Below are 13,231 nucleotides of genomic sequence, written 5' to 3'. Positions count from 1 at the left end.
CTTATCTTTCATGACACTGATACCAAAAAAAAAAAAAAAAGCAAACAAGACTGCCAATTACAGAGACCCTATTAAATTTTGGGGCTGATATCCCTATGGATTTTCAGAAGGCTCTAGATGAACTGTGGATCCAGTCCTTCCTCACTGTCCTGCCCTCTTTGCACTTGAGCTAACCACATTGAAGGTCTGAGCTCTGTCACTTGAGGGACTTCCCTCTCCTTCCCTGCAACAGTGGAGCTTCTGGCTAAAAGCAGAGCTGATGGCAAAGGCCCTTATTCTTCTATGGTATCCTTGAGGTGTTTGGGATCTGTGCTCCAGTGCAACCCATCACTCATCATTTCTCCCCAGTAACCACAAATCTTCTGCTGAAAAGGCAGACAGAATGGGGAAAGCGAAAAGCTGAACTGGGGCTCAGCATTAACAGCTTGTGGGGGCTAAAAAACCCACAGCAGGTGTTAGGTTGCAGTGGAATGGACATCTATCCAGTAATACTGGTGCCATTTGGTTCTGCATACACTTAAAAGTGTGAGAGTATCCAGACAGCTCTCATTGCTACTTCAGCTATACCTGTCCCAGCTACAGACTTCTGCTTTAAAGCTCCTGCACTTGCAGATTCATTCTCACCACTGCAGCAGATGGACCACATCTGGGTTTTAGTACAGCAACAGCTATACTTGAGCTATGCATTGCACAAACTTCTCCACAATTAATGACATCCAGCTTGCACACAGAACTGAAGATGAGAAGGAGGAATCCAAACAAAGATGATCATGACTGCCTCAGCGCGTACTGAAAAAATGAAGATATGCAATGTGTGGTGAGGTACAACGTGGAAGAGTTCTGTTTGCTTGTTTTCAATATAACAACAGTTCCAAAGTTCTCGTAGTCAGTGGAAGCCTCCCCATTGATTACAGCGCAATTTGGAAAATGAAGATTAGGAAAAAACAGTGCACCCATGAAATTTGCTAGAAGATCCTGAAATAAGAGATGCTGCAGGCCCAAGGCAGTATAAAGACGTGATGTAAAGGGACATAGGAAGATCTGAAATCTGAACAAGGATGACACTTGTCCAGGTTAACAACATTCATTAAATAGGGGGGAAATAATTTGCAGTTATTTGAAAAATGGGACTTATAGCAATGTTGAAAGACATAAGAGCAGACAGTAAATTTGACAAGTGTTTGTGATCTGATACAACAGCAAAAAAACCCTCCAAACACAACTCATATGTGTGCACTGAAGCACCACGGTGCAAAGAATCTCTTGAGAATCTGGAGTGATTTTATCTGAAAAATAGTATTCAATTATAAGCTTATTACAAAGTGGAAGATCTTCAGTGAAGAAAAAATATCTTTAGGGCTGGAGAGATCAATGGATGAGAAAGATTACAAAAGCTAAACGCATACACAGCCATTACAGTAGCTGTGAAGGGCAGCATGGGAATATTCAAATGTTATGAACAGCGTGTTTAAATGTTATCAGCACTAAGGAGGGGGAACGATTTAGTTTGGTTTAGAAAACTAAGAGAAGAAAAGCCTATGCTGAACCTTCAAAATACACATGGCTAGCTTGACAACCTCTACAGAACAAATTCTTCTGCTTTAAACCTTATCCTGACAAGAATTTTATGCTTGTGCTGTCCACAGTTTGTGTTGTGACTGATTCTACCCAGTCAATGGCCTGAATGTGCTGCATGGATTTTGCTTCTTTTGCAGGATTGAGGCCAAAACCTGGCTTTTGGTGCCCCAATATCCCCCACTGACTGATTTCTTCAGAAATGCTATAGTGGGTGATCATTACTGGCTTCACGATCAGTCTGGGCTATACAGCAATATGGGTCCTCCTTGCACAGCACAGAAGCAGTTTTATCCATGGCCATAAGGACCCTGGAAATTGCTGAGAAGGCGTAAGACTGATGTACTTCCTTGTCTACATTATTTCCCTCTCCTGATATTCAGGATGACAGTTAAAGCGGAAACCTCCTTTCCACCCATTCACCTAGAAAGAGGTTCATAATAACATAGCTGTTATTTTATGGAGAAATACAAAATGAAAATGGATATCTTCTGGCACACAGTAAACACCTCTACCACATATTAAAGATATTTAAGGAAAAGAACTTGCAACCTACAGGCTTCTTTACCATGACTTCCCTGAGAGACCATAAAGCACACCACCACTGCACCAACTCCTCTACAAAAGCTTTTTGGTGCATTGCTACTAACAACGTTAACATGACACAAATGACGGAGGTGAACCTTGGAAGCACTGAAAGGGAGAATGGATCAGAAGCCATACATGTTGGGAATATTCAGACACCCTTGCATTTTAGTGTTGACTGTATCTACTTATAAAGGGGTGAATCACAGGCAAAATCTGTGTTCACATCACACTTCATGGGTCTGGAAACAGCATATCTTGGTTTCGTCTCGCTGAAGTGGTCCACCAGATACAGAACTGGGAAAGGCAAAGTGACTCAGCCTGGTAAAGAGAAGTCACTCTCACTGGATCCAAGAGCAGCCAGGAGAAGGTAAGCCACATTGGAACAAAGAACTGATATCACTGCACTAATATATCTCCCAAGGCGTATGATACCTAATACCCTCTCTGTTCAGCATTTGTGCAGGCTTTCTGGTGGTTTTTTTTTATGACAGGTTTGCTCCTCTGATGCTTTTTATTCCTGAAATAAATAGTGCTGTGCTCAGCAAAAGCTGTCTGGCCACTGGGCACCTCTGTTGATGTTTTATGGAGAGAACAGAATTGCAGGTGTCTAACAAAACTCAACTTGCTGAGACAATCACAGCTAGCCACGGCCACTGTCCCCAGCTGGCAAGAGACCCAACTACAAGATGACCTACCGAGGAGAAGCCCTAAGACCAGAGCGAGGTTCTCTTCCAAAGGTCATAAAAAGACTGGGAAGATGGATAACCCCAGGACACAAGAAATCCAAACGTCAACAAAATTCACTCTAAACAGGCACATTGTGAAGTTTTGTTTTACAGATGGCACAAAAAGGAAGCCTACAGAGGGTGGAAGCAAGGACAGGTAGCCTGGGAGGAATACAGAGAAATTGTCTGAGCAGCCAGGGATCAGGTGAAGAAAGCCAAAGCCCTGAATTAAATCTGGCCAGGGATGTCAAGGGCAACAAGAAAAGCTTCTATGGGTACATTGGTGATAAAAGGAAGACTAGGGAAAATGCGGGCCCTCTCTGGAAGGAAACAGGAGAACTGGTTACCCAGGACATGGAGAAGGCTGAGGTACTCAACTTTTTTCCTCAGACTTCATCAGCAAAAGCTCCAGCCACACCATCCAAGACACAGAAGGCAAAGGCAGAGGCTGGGAGAATGAAGAACCACCCACTGTAGGAGAAGAACAGGTTCAAGACCATCTAAGGAACCTGAAAGTGCACAAGCCCACAGGACCTGATGAGATGCATCCACAGGTCCTGAGGGAACTGGCAGATAAGGTGGCTAAGCCACTATCCATCATATTTGAGAAGTCATGGCAGTCCAGGGAAGTTCCCACTGACTGGAAAAAGGGAAACATAACACCCATTTTTAAAAAAGGGAAAAAAGGAAGACCCAGGAAACTACAAGCCGGTCAGTCTCACCTATGTGCCCAGCAAGACACAGAGCAGATCCTCCTGGAAACTATGCTAGGGCACATGGAAAATAAGGAGATGATTGGTGATAGCCAATATGGCTTCAGTAAGGGCAAACTGTGCCTGACAAACTTGGTGGCCTTCTACAATGGGGTTTACAGCATTTATGGGTAAGGGAAGAGCAATGGACATCATCCACCCGGACTTGTGCAAAGCATTTGACACTGTCCTGCACAACATCCTTTTCTCTAGACTGGAGAGATGTGGATTTGACAGATGGACCATCACACTCAGAGTTGCAGTCAATGGCTCGATGTCCAAATGGAGACCAGTGACAAGTGGTGTTCCTCTGGGGTCTGGATTGGGACCAGCACTGTTTAACATCTTTGTGAGCAACACAGACAGTGGGATTGAGTGCACCCTCAGCAAGTTTGTTGACAACACCATGCTGTGTGGTGCAGTCGACACGCTGGAGGGAAGGAATGTCACCCAGAGGGATCCTGACAGGCTTGAGAGGTGGGCCCGTGTGAACCTCATGAAGTTCAACAAGGACAAGTGCAAGGTCCTGCACATGGGTTGGGGCAAAACCCAAGCACAAATACAGGCTGGACAGAGAACAAATTGAGAGCAGCCCTGAGAAGGACTTGGGGGTGTTTGTTGACAAGAAGCTCAGCATGACCCAGCAATGTGCATTTGCAGTCCAGAAAGCCAACCATACCCTGGGCTGCATCAAAAGAAGCATGACCAGCAGGTCAAGGGAGGCGGTTCTGCCCCTCTAGTCTGCTCTCATGAGACCCCACCTCAAGTACTGTGTTCAGCTCTGGGGCTGCCAACATAAGGACATGGACCTGTTGGAGCAAGTCCAAAGGAGGGCCACAAAGATGATCAGGGGGCTGGAGCACCTCTCCTGTGAAGACAGGCTGAGAGAGTTGGGGTTGTTCAGCCTGGAGGAGAGAAGGCTCTGGGGAGACCTTATAGCAGCCTTCCAGTACCTAAAAGGGGCCTACAGGAAAGATGGGGAGGGACTCTTTATCAGGGAGTGTAGTGATAGGACAAAGGGGTAATGGTTTTAAATTGAAAGAAGGTAGATTTAGATTAGATATGAGGAAGAAGTTCTTCGCTATGAGGGTGGTGAGGCACTGGAACAGCTTGCTCAGAGAGGTTGTGGATGCCCCATCCCTGGAAGTGTTCAAGGCCAGGTTGGATGGGGCTTTGAGCAACCTGATCTAGTGGAAGGTGTCCCTGCCCATGGCAGGGGGGTTGGAACTAGATGATCTTTATGGTCCCTTCCAACCCAAACCATTCTATGATTCTATGATATCTGAAGCACAGAGGTGGACCAACCATCCAAATGCACAAAGAGAGCCAAAATCAGGGATTAGAGCTGTAATGCACGGACCCATAACTCCTAGCCTTATATGCGCATTACTGTTTCTAAGATTTTCCATCTCTGCTGGCAGCCTGTGACACTTTCTGCTTGTGCGCATCAGATGTTTGGTAAAATAGCTGTACAAACAAGTTCTGATCCAAGTCTGATGGCAGGAAAAACGTAGATCTTTCCACTTGCCTCAGTGGGCAACACTGCAACATAAGGCCTTCTAAGCTAAAATCAACCTGGAACGTGTTAAACAAATGTTTAAATGTCTCTTAACCAATAGCTTTACAAATTAGATTCGTCAGTGAATATGGTGAATTGCCTTTTGGGGAGAGAAATAACATCAAAGGCTGAAACAGAGGAGGAAAACATGCTGGTTTAAAGCTAAACTTCAGTCACTAATTAGGTCAAGACATTCCTACTTACATAAATTTGAGAGGAACTGCTCTGTTAAAAGCTAAATATGGACAGGAAATTGGACTGTACAAGATTCATGTATGAAGAAACTTTTAATAAAGAGCCTTTAATAATGTTTTGCTTTCCCTTAAGAAAATGCTGAAAGAAAAAAGCCTGCTGCATATGGGTAAGAAGAGTATAATATTAGCCCTGATAAATTCCCAACATCATTGTGCACAGACACCAGAGCAAACAATTCTTTCAAAAGTCTGGTTTAAACATTTCTCATTAGCTACTCTACATCAGATACGGAGATGATGTCAGAAGTGAAATCTAGCAGCAGCTAAAGTGCTACTGCAGCAATTATAAGATAGCTCTTTATCTACAGGCAGCTGCCAGCAGTCCATATTAATTTATCTAAGAGGCTTCATACTCTAACAAATAGTAATAGTAGATAACAAAGGAGGAGAAAACCTTGAGATAAATAACTGCAAATATTCCATCTGTCTCACAGTAGCCACTAAATGAGAGTTCTTTTTAAAAAAATATACAAACATGCCATCTTCATTATTCATAACTTTGTTCTGGTTTCACTTTTTTTTCCCCCAGTGTGCATCTTCTTTACACATAGCTTTTCTGCAAAGAAAACTCAAATTTCAGAGATTTTTTAAACAGCAACAGAGCTGTGTTATGTTTTAATTTATCAGAGAACTCTTTCTGAGTGTTTACATGTATTTTTGATTGTGGATGTGTTTCTGAAAGACTGCTGATATTCATAATACTATAGTTCTCTTGAGGGAAGGCAAATGCACATCTCAGGTGAGTTGTCAGAGAATTTACAAGTTCCTCTTCATAGCTCAGAGCTGATATATAGTATATACAAGGGGAAGTTAGAACATCTCTAGTGTTCAAGCTTAGCAGGAATGAAATGTAATTCCTACTCCTGAAAGCGCAATATTGTCTTAAACACCCAGAAAGGCTTGTTCTTCCAATTCCCATATTTTTTGTCAACTTACCACAGCTAGTCTTAAAATGCACTGAAGTAATAAGGTCTATATTTTAACAGAGTCAACATTTACTATTCTCCCTTCAACTATGGATTTTTTCTATAGCCCTTCATCAAAATCACGTAGGTGTGTATGGATGTTTTCATGCAGCTTTTTTGCCATAAGATACAACCACCATTTTTTACACTGTTTTACAAGAGATTTGACTGGCTGCCTAGTCCATTTCCTGAGACCAGGAGCGAAAGTTAACTCTAATAACCAATTCTAAACCCAGCTTTTACCTGCTTCTACAAAGACTGTTTCCCAGTTGGCCACCCTTAAGAATGTGCACCTAGATGGAAGAGGAGAAAAACAGATACCTTGTGATAAAAGCAGCTGTGGCTCTTTCATATGAGGAGCAAGCAGCCAGAATTTCCATACAGGGAGGACTCCCTTAACTCTTCTTTCAGGCCACTTTAACCTTTGAATAGCATCCCAAAATGCCCTATGCTATCAAAACATATGAGGTACACTATTTTTGCTCTTTTTCTTTTGGAAGCCTTTTATATCATCTGTATTTCTTCAGACTTGGAACATCTTTGTTCTGAAGCCTACAGTTTATTAGGTATCATCAAAATTTTAGTGATGGCAGTGGTGGTGAGAACAGACTAAGTTTTATGCATTTCAAAACCAACACTCGTATTTTGAGATATTTCCTAGAATACTACAATGCCAATGATTAAACTCCTCAAAGGTGAGAACTGCTTTCTGCTCTGCTTTTGTATAGTCCCTTCCTGGGATACCCAGGAGCTCCCACAAGACAAACAACAAATACCAAGTCTAATGATCCCACACCGAGTTTTAAACAAAATCCACAACACACCACCTGATACCCCAAGGATGCAAACAATTTCTCATTGTTCTCATGACTCACCACAATATGAAATATTGCTACATTCAAACCTTCAGCTCAAATTTCACCAACCCAAACAATCACAAAAAGGATTGGGCTGTATCCACAAGCTGGCTTTGAAACAAACACTAGAATGACCAGCAGCAATGCAACAGTTAACACTGTTGCCATGCAAGTGGTAATAACAGGCTTCAACGCTAATCCTCTATTGAGCGACTCAGAAAAGCTCATAGTTTCTTTGGTTCTCTTGTGCCAGTCTGGCTGCTAATTCAAAATGTAGTCATGTATCAGTTTACATTGTGAAGGTCATACCCACAAGGCCAGGAGCATTCCCTCTTTAAACAGGAGTGCAGGCTCATAAAATCTGTGCAAACATACACACAAATCTAAGCCATTAGGGATGTCTGGATCTCCCACCCCTACAGATTGGTCACAAACATCAAATACATGATGCATCAACGTTTTATTTCAGGTCAGAAGCATGCTTTTGTAATGACCCTTCCAGTTGTCCCCACTTTGTCACCACCAGACTGTGTGATGATCTTCGGGCACGCTCAATTCTCTCCTGATGAAGCTAAACTGAAAGATGCACCACAGTGACTCAAGGGCATTCAGTCTGCCAGACTGAGAGTGTTCTAAAGCCAAGCCCCCAAAATGCATTCAGCAGATGTTTCCTTCTGCAGACCCATTCCTACTGGTTCCCCCTACTTTGTTAATGTGGATACAGCCATAGTGCCAGTTACCTTCATAGATTCCATGTGTTTTGCATGTCAAACTAACACCAAAACCCAAGTGATCTTCACAGTCTCCCATGTTTTATCTTTAAGGGAACCAAACCACCAAAGCTCACATTACATTAGGTTTTGGTAGGGAAGGAGTGGGAAGAGCAAAAAGGAACGAGGGGTGCTGCTTCCTGCTATTTCCTCAGTTATTTAGACTGGGAACCTGAGAGGCTGGAGACAAAACACCTTCAAAGACAGCAAGGGTCAACTGTTGGTTTCTTGGGGACTGGACAGAGTATTCATTTTTCATTTGGCAGCAGTGTTCCTTGGAACGAGACATTGACTATTGCCATTAACACCAGGCATTCAGCCAGCAGGGGCAAGGATACACTTCACAATTTGCACTTCTAATTTACTGGGGTGTCTGGAGCAACATCCTGTTTGATATGGTAAATTAAGCAGAAGTAGCAGGGTGGATTTTTCTTCTGCCCAGTTAAACCTCTATGTATTCAGGTTACGTATCAAAAAAAACTTAGGGTGTGTCTTCACAGCCCTTAATACAGTGTCTGAGCTATGAAAGCTGGCTGAACGTGTTCATTCAATGTGAAACAGCTCTGTGCACTTTCTGTTGACTCCACAGACCACCAGAAGGTACACTTCTCCTCTTTTTACTGAAGCAATACAGTCCTTCATGAGGTGCCTGCGTTACTGCAGAATAGGCTCAGAGTATTTCTTAGTGCCTAGTACTGGGAGCTGCTGTGTCTTCTCAGCCGTTCCAGTAAAACACTCAACTGCAAGCTTAAGTGTAAACACAAGTAATTCTGTTAAGGCCAACGAACCAGACTGTTCTTAGAGTATCTGCTTTAAATCTAGTCTCTGCTTTTTTCCTAAAAGATTTTAAATTTCAGAAGCCTACTTTTATTTTCAAAGCAGGGTATTTTATGAGGTTACTCATGGGAACAAGTACTGCAGCTTGGCTTACTGTAACCTTCACTCCTCTCCCTCCACGTCCTAAAGAGCGACCCTCCTGTCACTGACCCTCATACCCTGAACTCATTCTCCAGCACCTAACACTGTGCCACCATGGTTCCTCTATACGCTCAGACCTCCCATCCAGTACCTTCTCACATCACCTACGTCACCAACATCTGTGTTCCAAACATCCTCAGCACGTGACGCCAAGCCTTACAGTTTTATCCACTAAAGCACTTAAGTAACACCGTGATAGCTCCCTACGATGCCCCCCCATGATTGCTCCAAAAGCCCAACTCACAACATCACATGCTTTAACTAGTTTTGGTTCGCTATCTGGGCAAGATGAAACAGTGCTATTGGAACTAAAATACCTGCTTAGTGCTAGGCACACTTATACAAACAGATAAGGGCTGCGTTTTACCAACATTTCCCTTTGTTGGGTCATCAATTTGAGTCTGTCATCTTTATCAAGTCACAGGTTTTCAGGAAACATTCAAGAACTTCACATTTTTAAGACCCCTAATCCATAAATGAATGTGTCTGAAACTGATCCGCCATGTTCAAAACTTACTAGTGAGCCAAGAGTTAACACAGACTTCAGTCTAGGCAGTAGGACTATTTCCATAGGAAAAAAAAAAAACAGGTTAAAAAAATGCTAATTTTATACTGAAGTGAAACAATCAGGTAAAAGTGGATTGAAACCATTTCTTAATACTCTTATGTGGGGCTGGATTTACTAGATGTAGATGCCAAAAATATGCTAATGTACATGGCTGAATACAGCTTCCAAGACACCAGAAAAAAAAGAAAAACTTTCTGGGACAACTCCAGACTGCCTCAGTCTATAATTATTGCTCATATCAAAATATCCTTTGGCTATACAGAAAAAGGCATTCTGTTCCACAAGGTTTTTAAATGATTCATATTCTTGACTTGTAAAACCTCTCAACTGTCACAGATTACTCATGGACTCACAAGAGGAAACCCTGAAAATATTATGCTGTCTTTATACAGGAGGTATTTTCCCCAAATCCAAATGGCTTTAAAATGAAAATATCTTGAAATTTCAAGAAACCATCAGAAAGCCTTCTCATATCTCTGCTGAAGAAAAAGTGAGTGCCAGGACTGCAACCAGCAATTGAGGAGCAGAAAAAAATCTTATAATATGTAAACCCACTTAAAGACTATACTCAACAGAGCTGTATCAGCTCATTATTACCATTAGCCCATATTACCCTAATGCTTACAACTAAAAAAAGGCAGCAAGAAACCCAAAGGGGAAGGAGTAAGGGGGACTTACCTATGAGATACATGCCGATCCAGTCCCCTGCATCCACTTCCTCCTTTATATCCCAGTATATCACTAGGTCCTGTGAATGCCCGATGGAGTAGTAGGAGCTGCTGACCATCAGGGTAGACCGGCTGTCTGAAGTGACAAGGTCCGTGTCACTGGTAGACCTAGGAATGGTGACCGTCTCATGGGAATTGTTCCTGATGTCCATGTTATGGAACTGGTCAGGGTTATAGCTGTATCTGAGAGGCTCTTTGCACCGGCGCCGATTTTGTGAGTTCCTAGATGGAGACGCCATGGCTGCCAGGCCCAGGAACCTGTTTTGGTACAGATTCTGCAAGGAAAAAAAGAAAGGATAGCATTTACAATATTATTCATTTTTCAGTGATGTCAAAGCTCAAGAAAAGTAGTATATTGGAATGAGAAAGTAGCAGATCTTTTTCCATTTGGCACTGCAAAAAAAGAGGCATGAAAAGGTGTAGCAGGAAACAAAGTGCTAACTCAACTCCTACTCTGTAATTCTTAGCATGAAAACAAGTTTAAGGGCAAGCCTTGCATCACCAATCTCAGCCACAACTGGCAGCATGTGAGGAAATTAATAATAGCTGGCTTCCCCCACATTAATGTGTGCATCCAGACACAAACATCATGACTATCAAACTGCTAGAGAGCCATTCTCTTTTAACATCAGGAGATAGTCTTCCCACTTGTGACACACAAAGTCTTCTTCCCAGTAATTCTTGTTACATTTCCAGAGAAATCTTTCTTGAAGCGCAGTCACCCCAGACACCATATCCCATCTGCAGAGACTGGTTCGCAATGAGTAAGAGCTTTTCCTCCCTGATGGAGATCTGAACAGTGAGAGCCATGAAGGTGGAGTTATTCCCATTACCAAAATAGAACTATCTTCACTGAAGTGTAAATACAAACTAAGTGTTGCAGTGTCTCTCAGTACAGTTGATAGCTTCCAATGCCCTGCTCCATTTTTTGCAGTAGACTGAGAGATACTATGCACACCTGCTCTGGTAGGAATTTGGGAATGCACCGGACAATTAATAGGAATTGAGACTACTGCAGAGTAGTCATTGTCCTAGCAGTTGAAAAAATATTTAAACTCCAACCTACCCTCCTTCCTCAAGGCAAGCTGAGTGACTTGTACAAAACGTGTCACATTTGTTACATGAGTTAAAAGCTCTTTTGAGTTGGCAGATGGAGAATGCTTAAGTTATGACTGGCTTAAATTTTGATGTGAAGACATGCTCTGATACTGATCAAAATTCTGGTTATTCCTTACTTCTGTGCTGTTTGTTTTTTCCATTTTCCTTCCCAGCTTTCCCTCTTCCCTCCTTGCAGCTCTGCTATTTCAATCACTCAGCTCTTCATTATTCATTAGCCTTCCATTATCCGTCTGTTGCCAGCCATGCTGTCAAGTCCCTTAGATACAAAACCAGACAGCTTTCCAGTATGCTATGAAATGCTTTTCACATGATCAGAAGTCAAATCATCCTTCTGAACTCAAACAAATTAAGCAGAAGAAAAATCATAGCTCCTCTGTCCAGCCAAGCAGTTACCCAACCCTGGCTTTTTTAAGGTTATGGTAGCACAGAATAACACTAAGTCCTGAAAAAAAATATCTTTTGTTTATTAATTATGCCACAAAAAATTGGTATTAAGAGACCTATTATTGTGTCTTAGGATTCTGTTGCACAAGAACTGTACAGAGAATAAAAAATTCAACTGGCATGTTTGTACCTCTAGAATATCCTGTCACTTTGCAGACACTGCCCTATAACGCTTACATTCCGTTGACCCAAATCCTTGCACACTGCATTAAACAGCGTTTATAAGCAAACAATAGCTCCAGCAGGAATGCCACACCTTATTGTAAGTGCTGGCAAGACTGAACCAATATGCAAAAGGCTACATTAGAGATACGGAAATAGAAGGAGGAAGGAAGCATGTGGGGGAATGAAGTACATGATGTTACATTTGCTATGCATCTAATTGCATCTTTGCTGCTTCTTTTCCAACAGTTACAATTATTCACTGTTTGAACAGAGAGTTGACTTCATCGTATAAAGACCGATATTCCCTGTAAACAGAAAATGCATCTTTTTTAATGTCCTGGGTTCAGCTGGGATAGAGTTAATTTTTACAGGAACCTGGGAGGTGGGGGCATAGCCAGGGCAGCTGACCTGGACTAGCCAAGGAGCTATTCCATACCATGTGCCATCATGCTCAGTATATAGATGGGGAGCGGGCTGGGGGGTGGTCTCGGTTTTCGGTGGGGGAAGTGGCGGAGTGTCGGGTCCCAGGTGGTGAGCAGTTGCACTGTGCATCACTCTTTTTGTATACTTTTTCATTAGTGCTGTTGTTGTAATCTCTTTGTGTTGTCCTAGTAAACTGCCTTTATCTCAACCCTCGAGGTTCCAGTTTCTTTTTCTTTTCCTCTCCTCCGTCTCCTCCCCATCCCACCGGAGCGGGGAGGAGGAGTGAGCGAGCGGCTGCGTGGTCCTTTGTTACCGGCCGGGCTGAAACCACGACAGTCCTTTTTTGGCACCCAACGTGGGGCAGAAGGGTTGAGATAACGACAGATCTGGCCAGAGCGTGTTGAAACAAATTTGCCAAACGCATTTCTTAGATAAATAGATGTTAGTCACAATGTTGATTCATTTGTTTACATGGTGGCGTTTTGTAAGCTCTTATATGCTCTATGTATTGCCTGTAGTTGCATATCTCATCTCTGGGAGAGTGATTGGGATTATCATTTTGCTGTACTGGGCAATGTCGACTTATGAAATGATTACATCACTGGTCATGAGGTTAAGCTGGTATCTGTATGGGGCAGTGATAACATTTCCACACTTTGGGCACCTTCTGTCGGATTTTATTGGTAATTACACCCAATCCATGGGGAAATTAGGGGGGGATACCTCCCCCTGTCCGTTCACCTCCCTTTTCTCCTTCTGACT

At 42.6% G+C, this 13,231-nt stretch overlaps 1 protein-coding gene across 6 annotated transcripts in view; it reads right to left on the bottom strand.

Moving 5' to 3' along the window:
* Window positions 1-13,231, bottom strand: part of HECW1 (HECT, C2 and WW domain containing E3 ubiquitin protein ligase 1) — a 281,480-nt gene that overhangs the window by 177,669 nt on the left and 90,580 nt on the right. For all 6 annotated transcript variants that reach the window (XR_007508055.1, XM_049816120.1, XM_049816121.1 and 3 more), the window contains one exon: window positions 10,269-10,593. Coding sequence is in view for 5 of the 6 variants with exons in the window: in XM_049816120.1 (XP_049672077.1) it covers window positions 10,269-10,593 (325 nt within the window). In the remaining variant the exon portion in view is untranslated. The remainder of the gene's footprint in view (window positions 1-10,268; window positions 10,594-13,231) is intronic.

The sequence above is a fragment of the Accipiter gentilis genome, chromosome 14 (assembly GCF_929443795.1).
Source record: "Accipiter gentilis chromosome 14, bAccGen1.1, whole genome shotgun sequence".
NCBI classification, from domain to species: Eukaryota; Metazoa; Chordata; class Aves; order Accipitriformes; family Accipitridae; genus Astur; species Astur gentilis.
The sequence above is the reverse complement of the archived record's forward strand: the minus strand, read 5'-3'. Positions and strand labels throughout refer to the sequence as shown.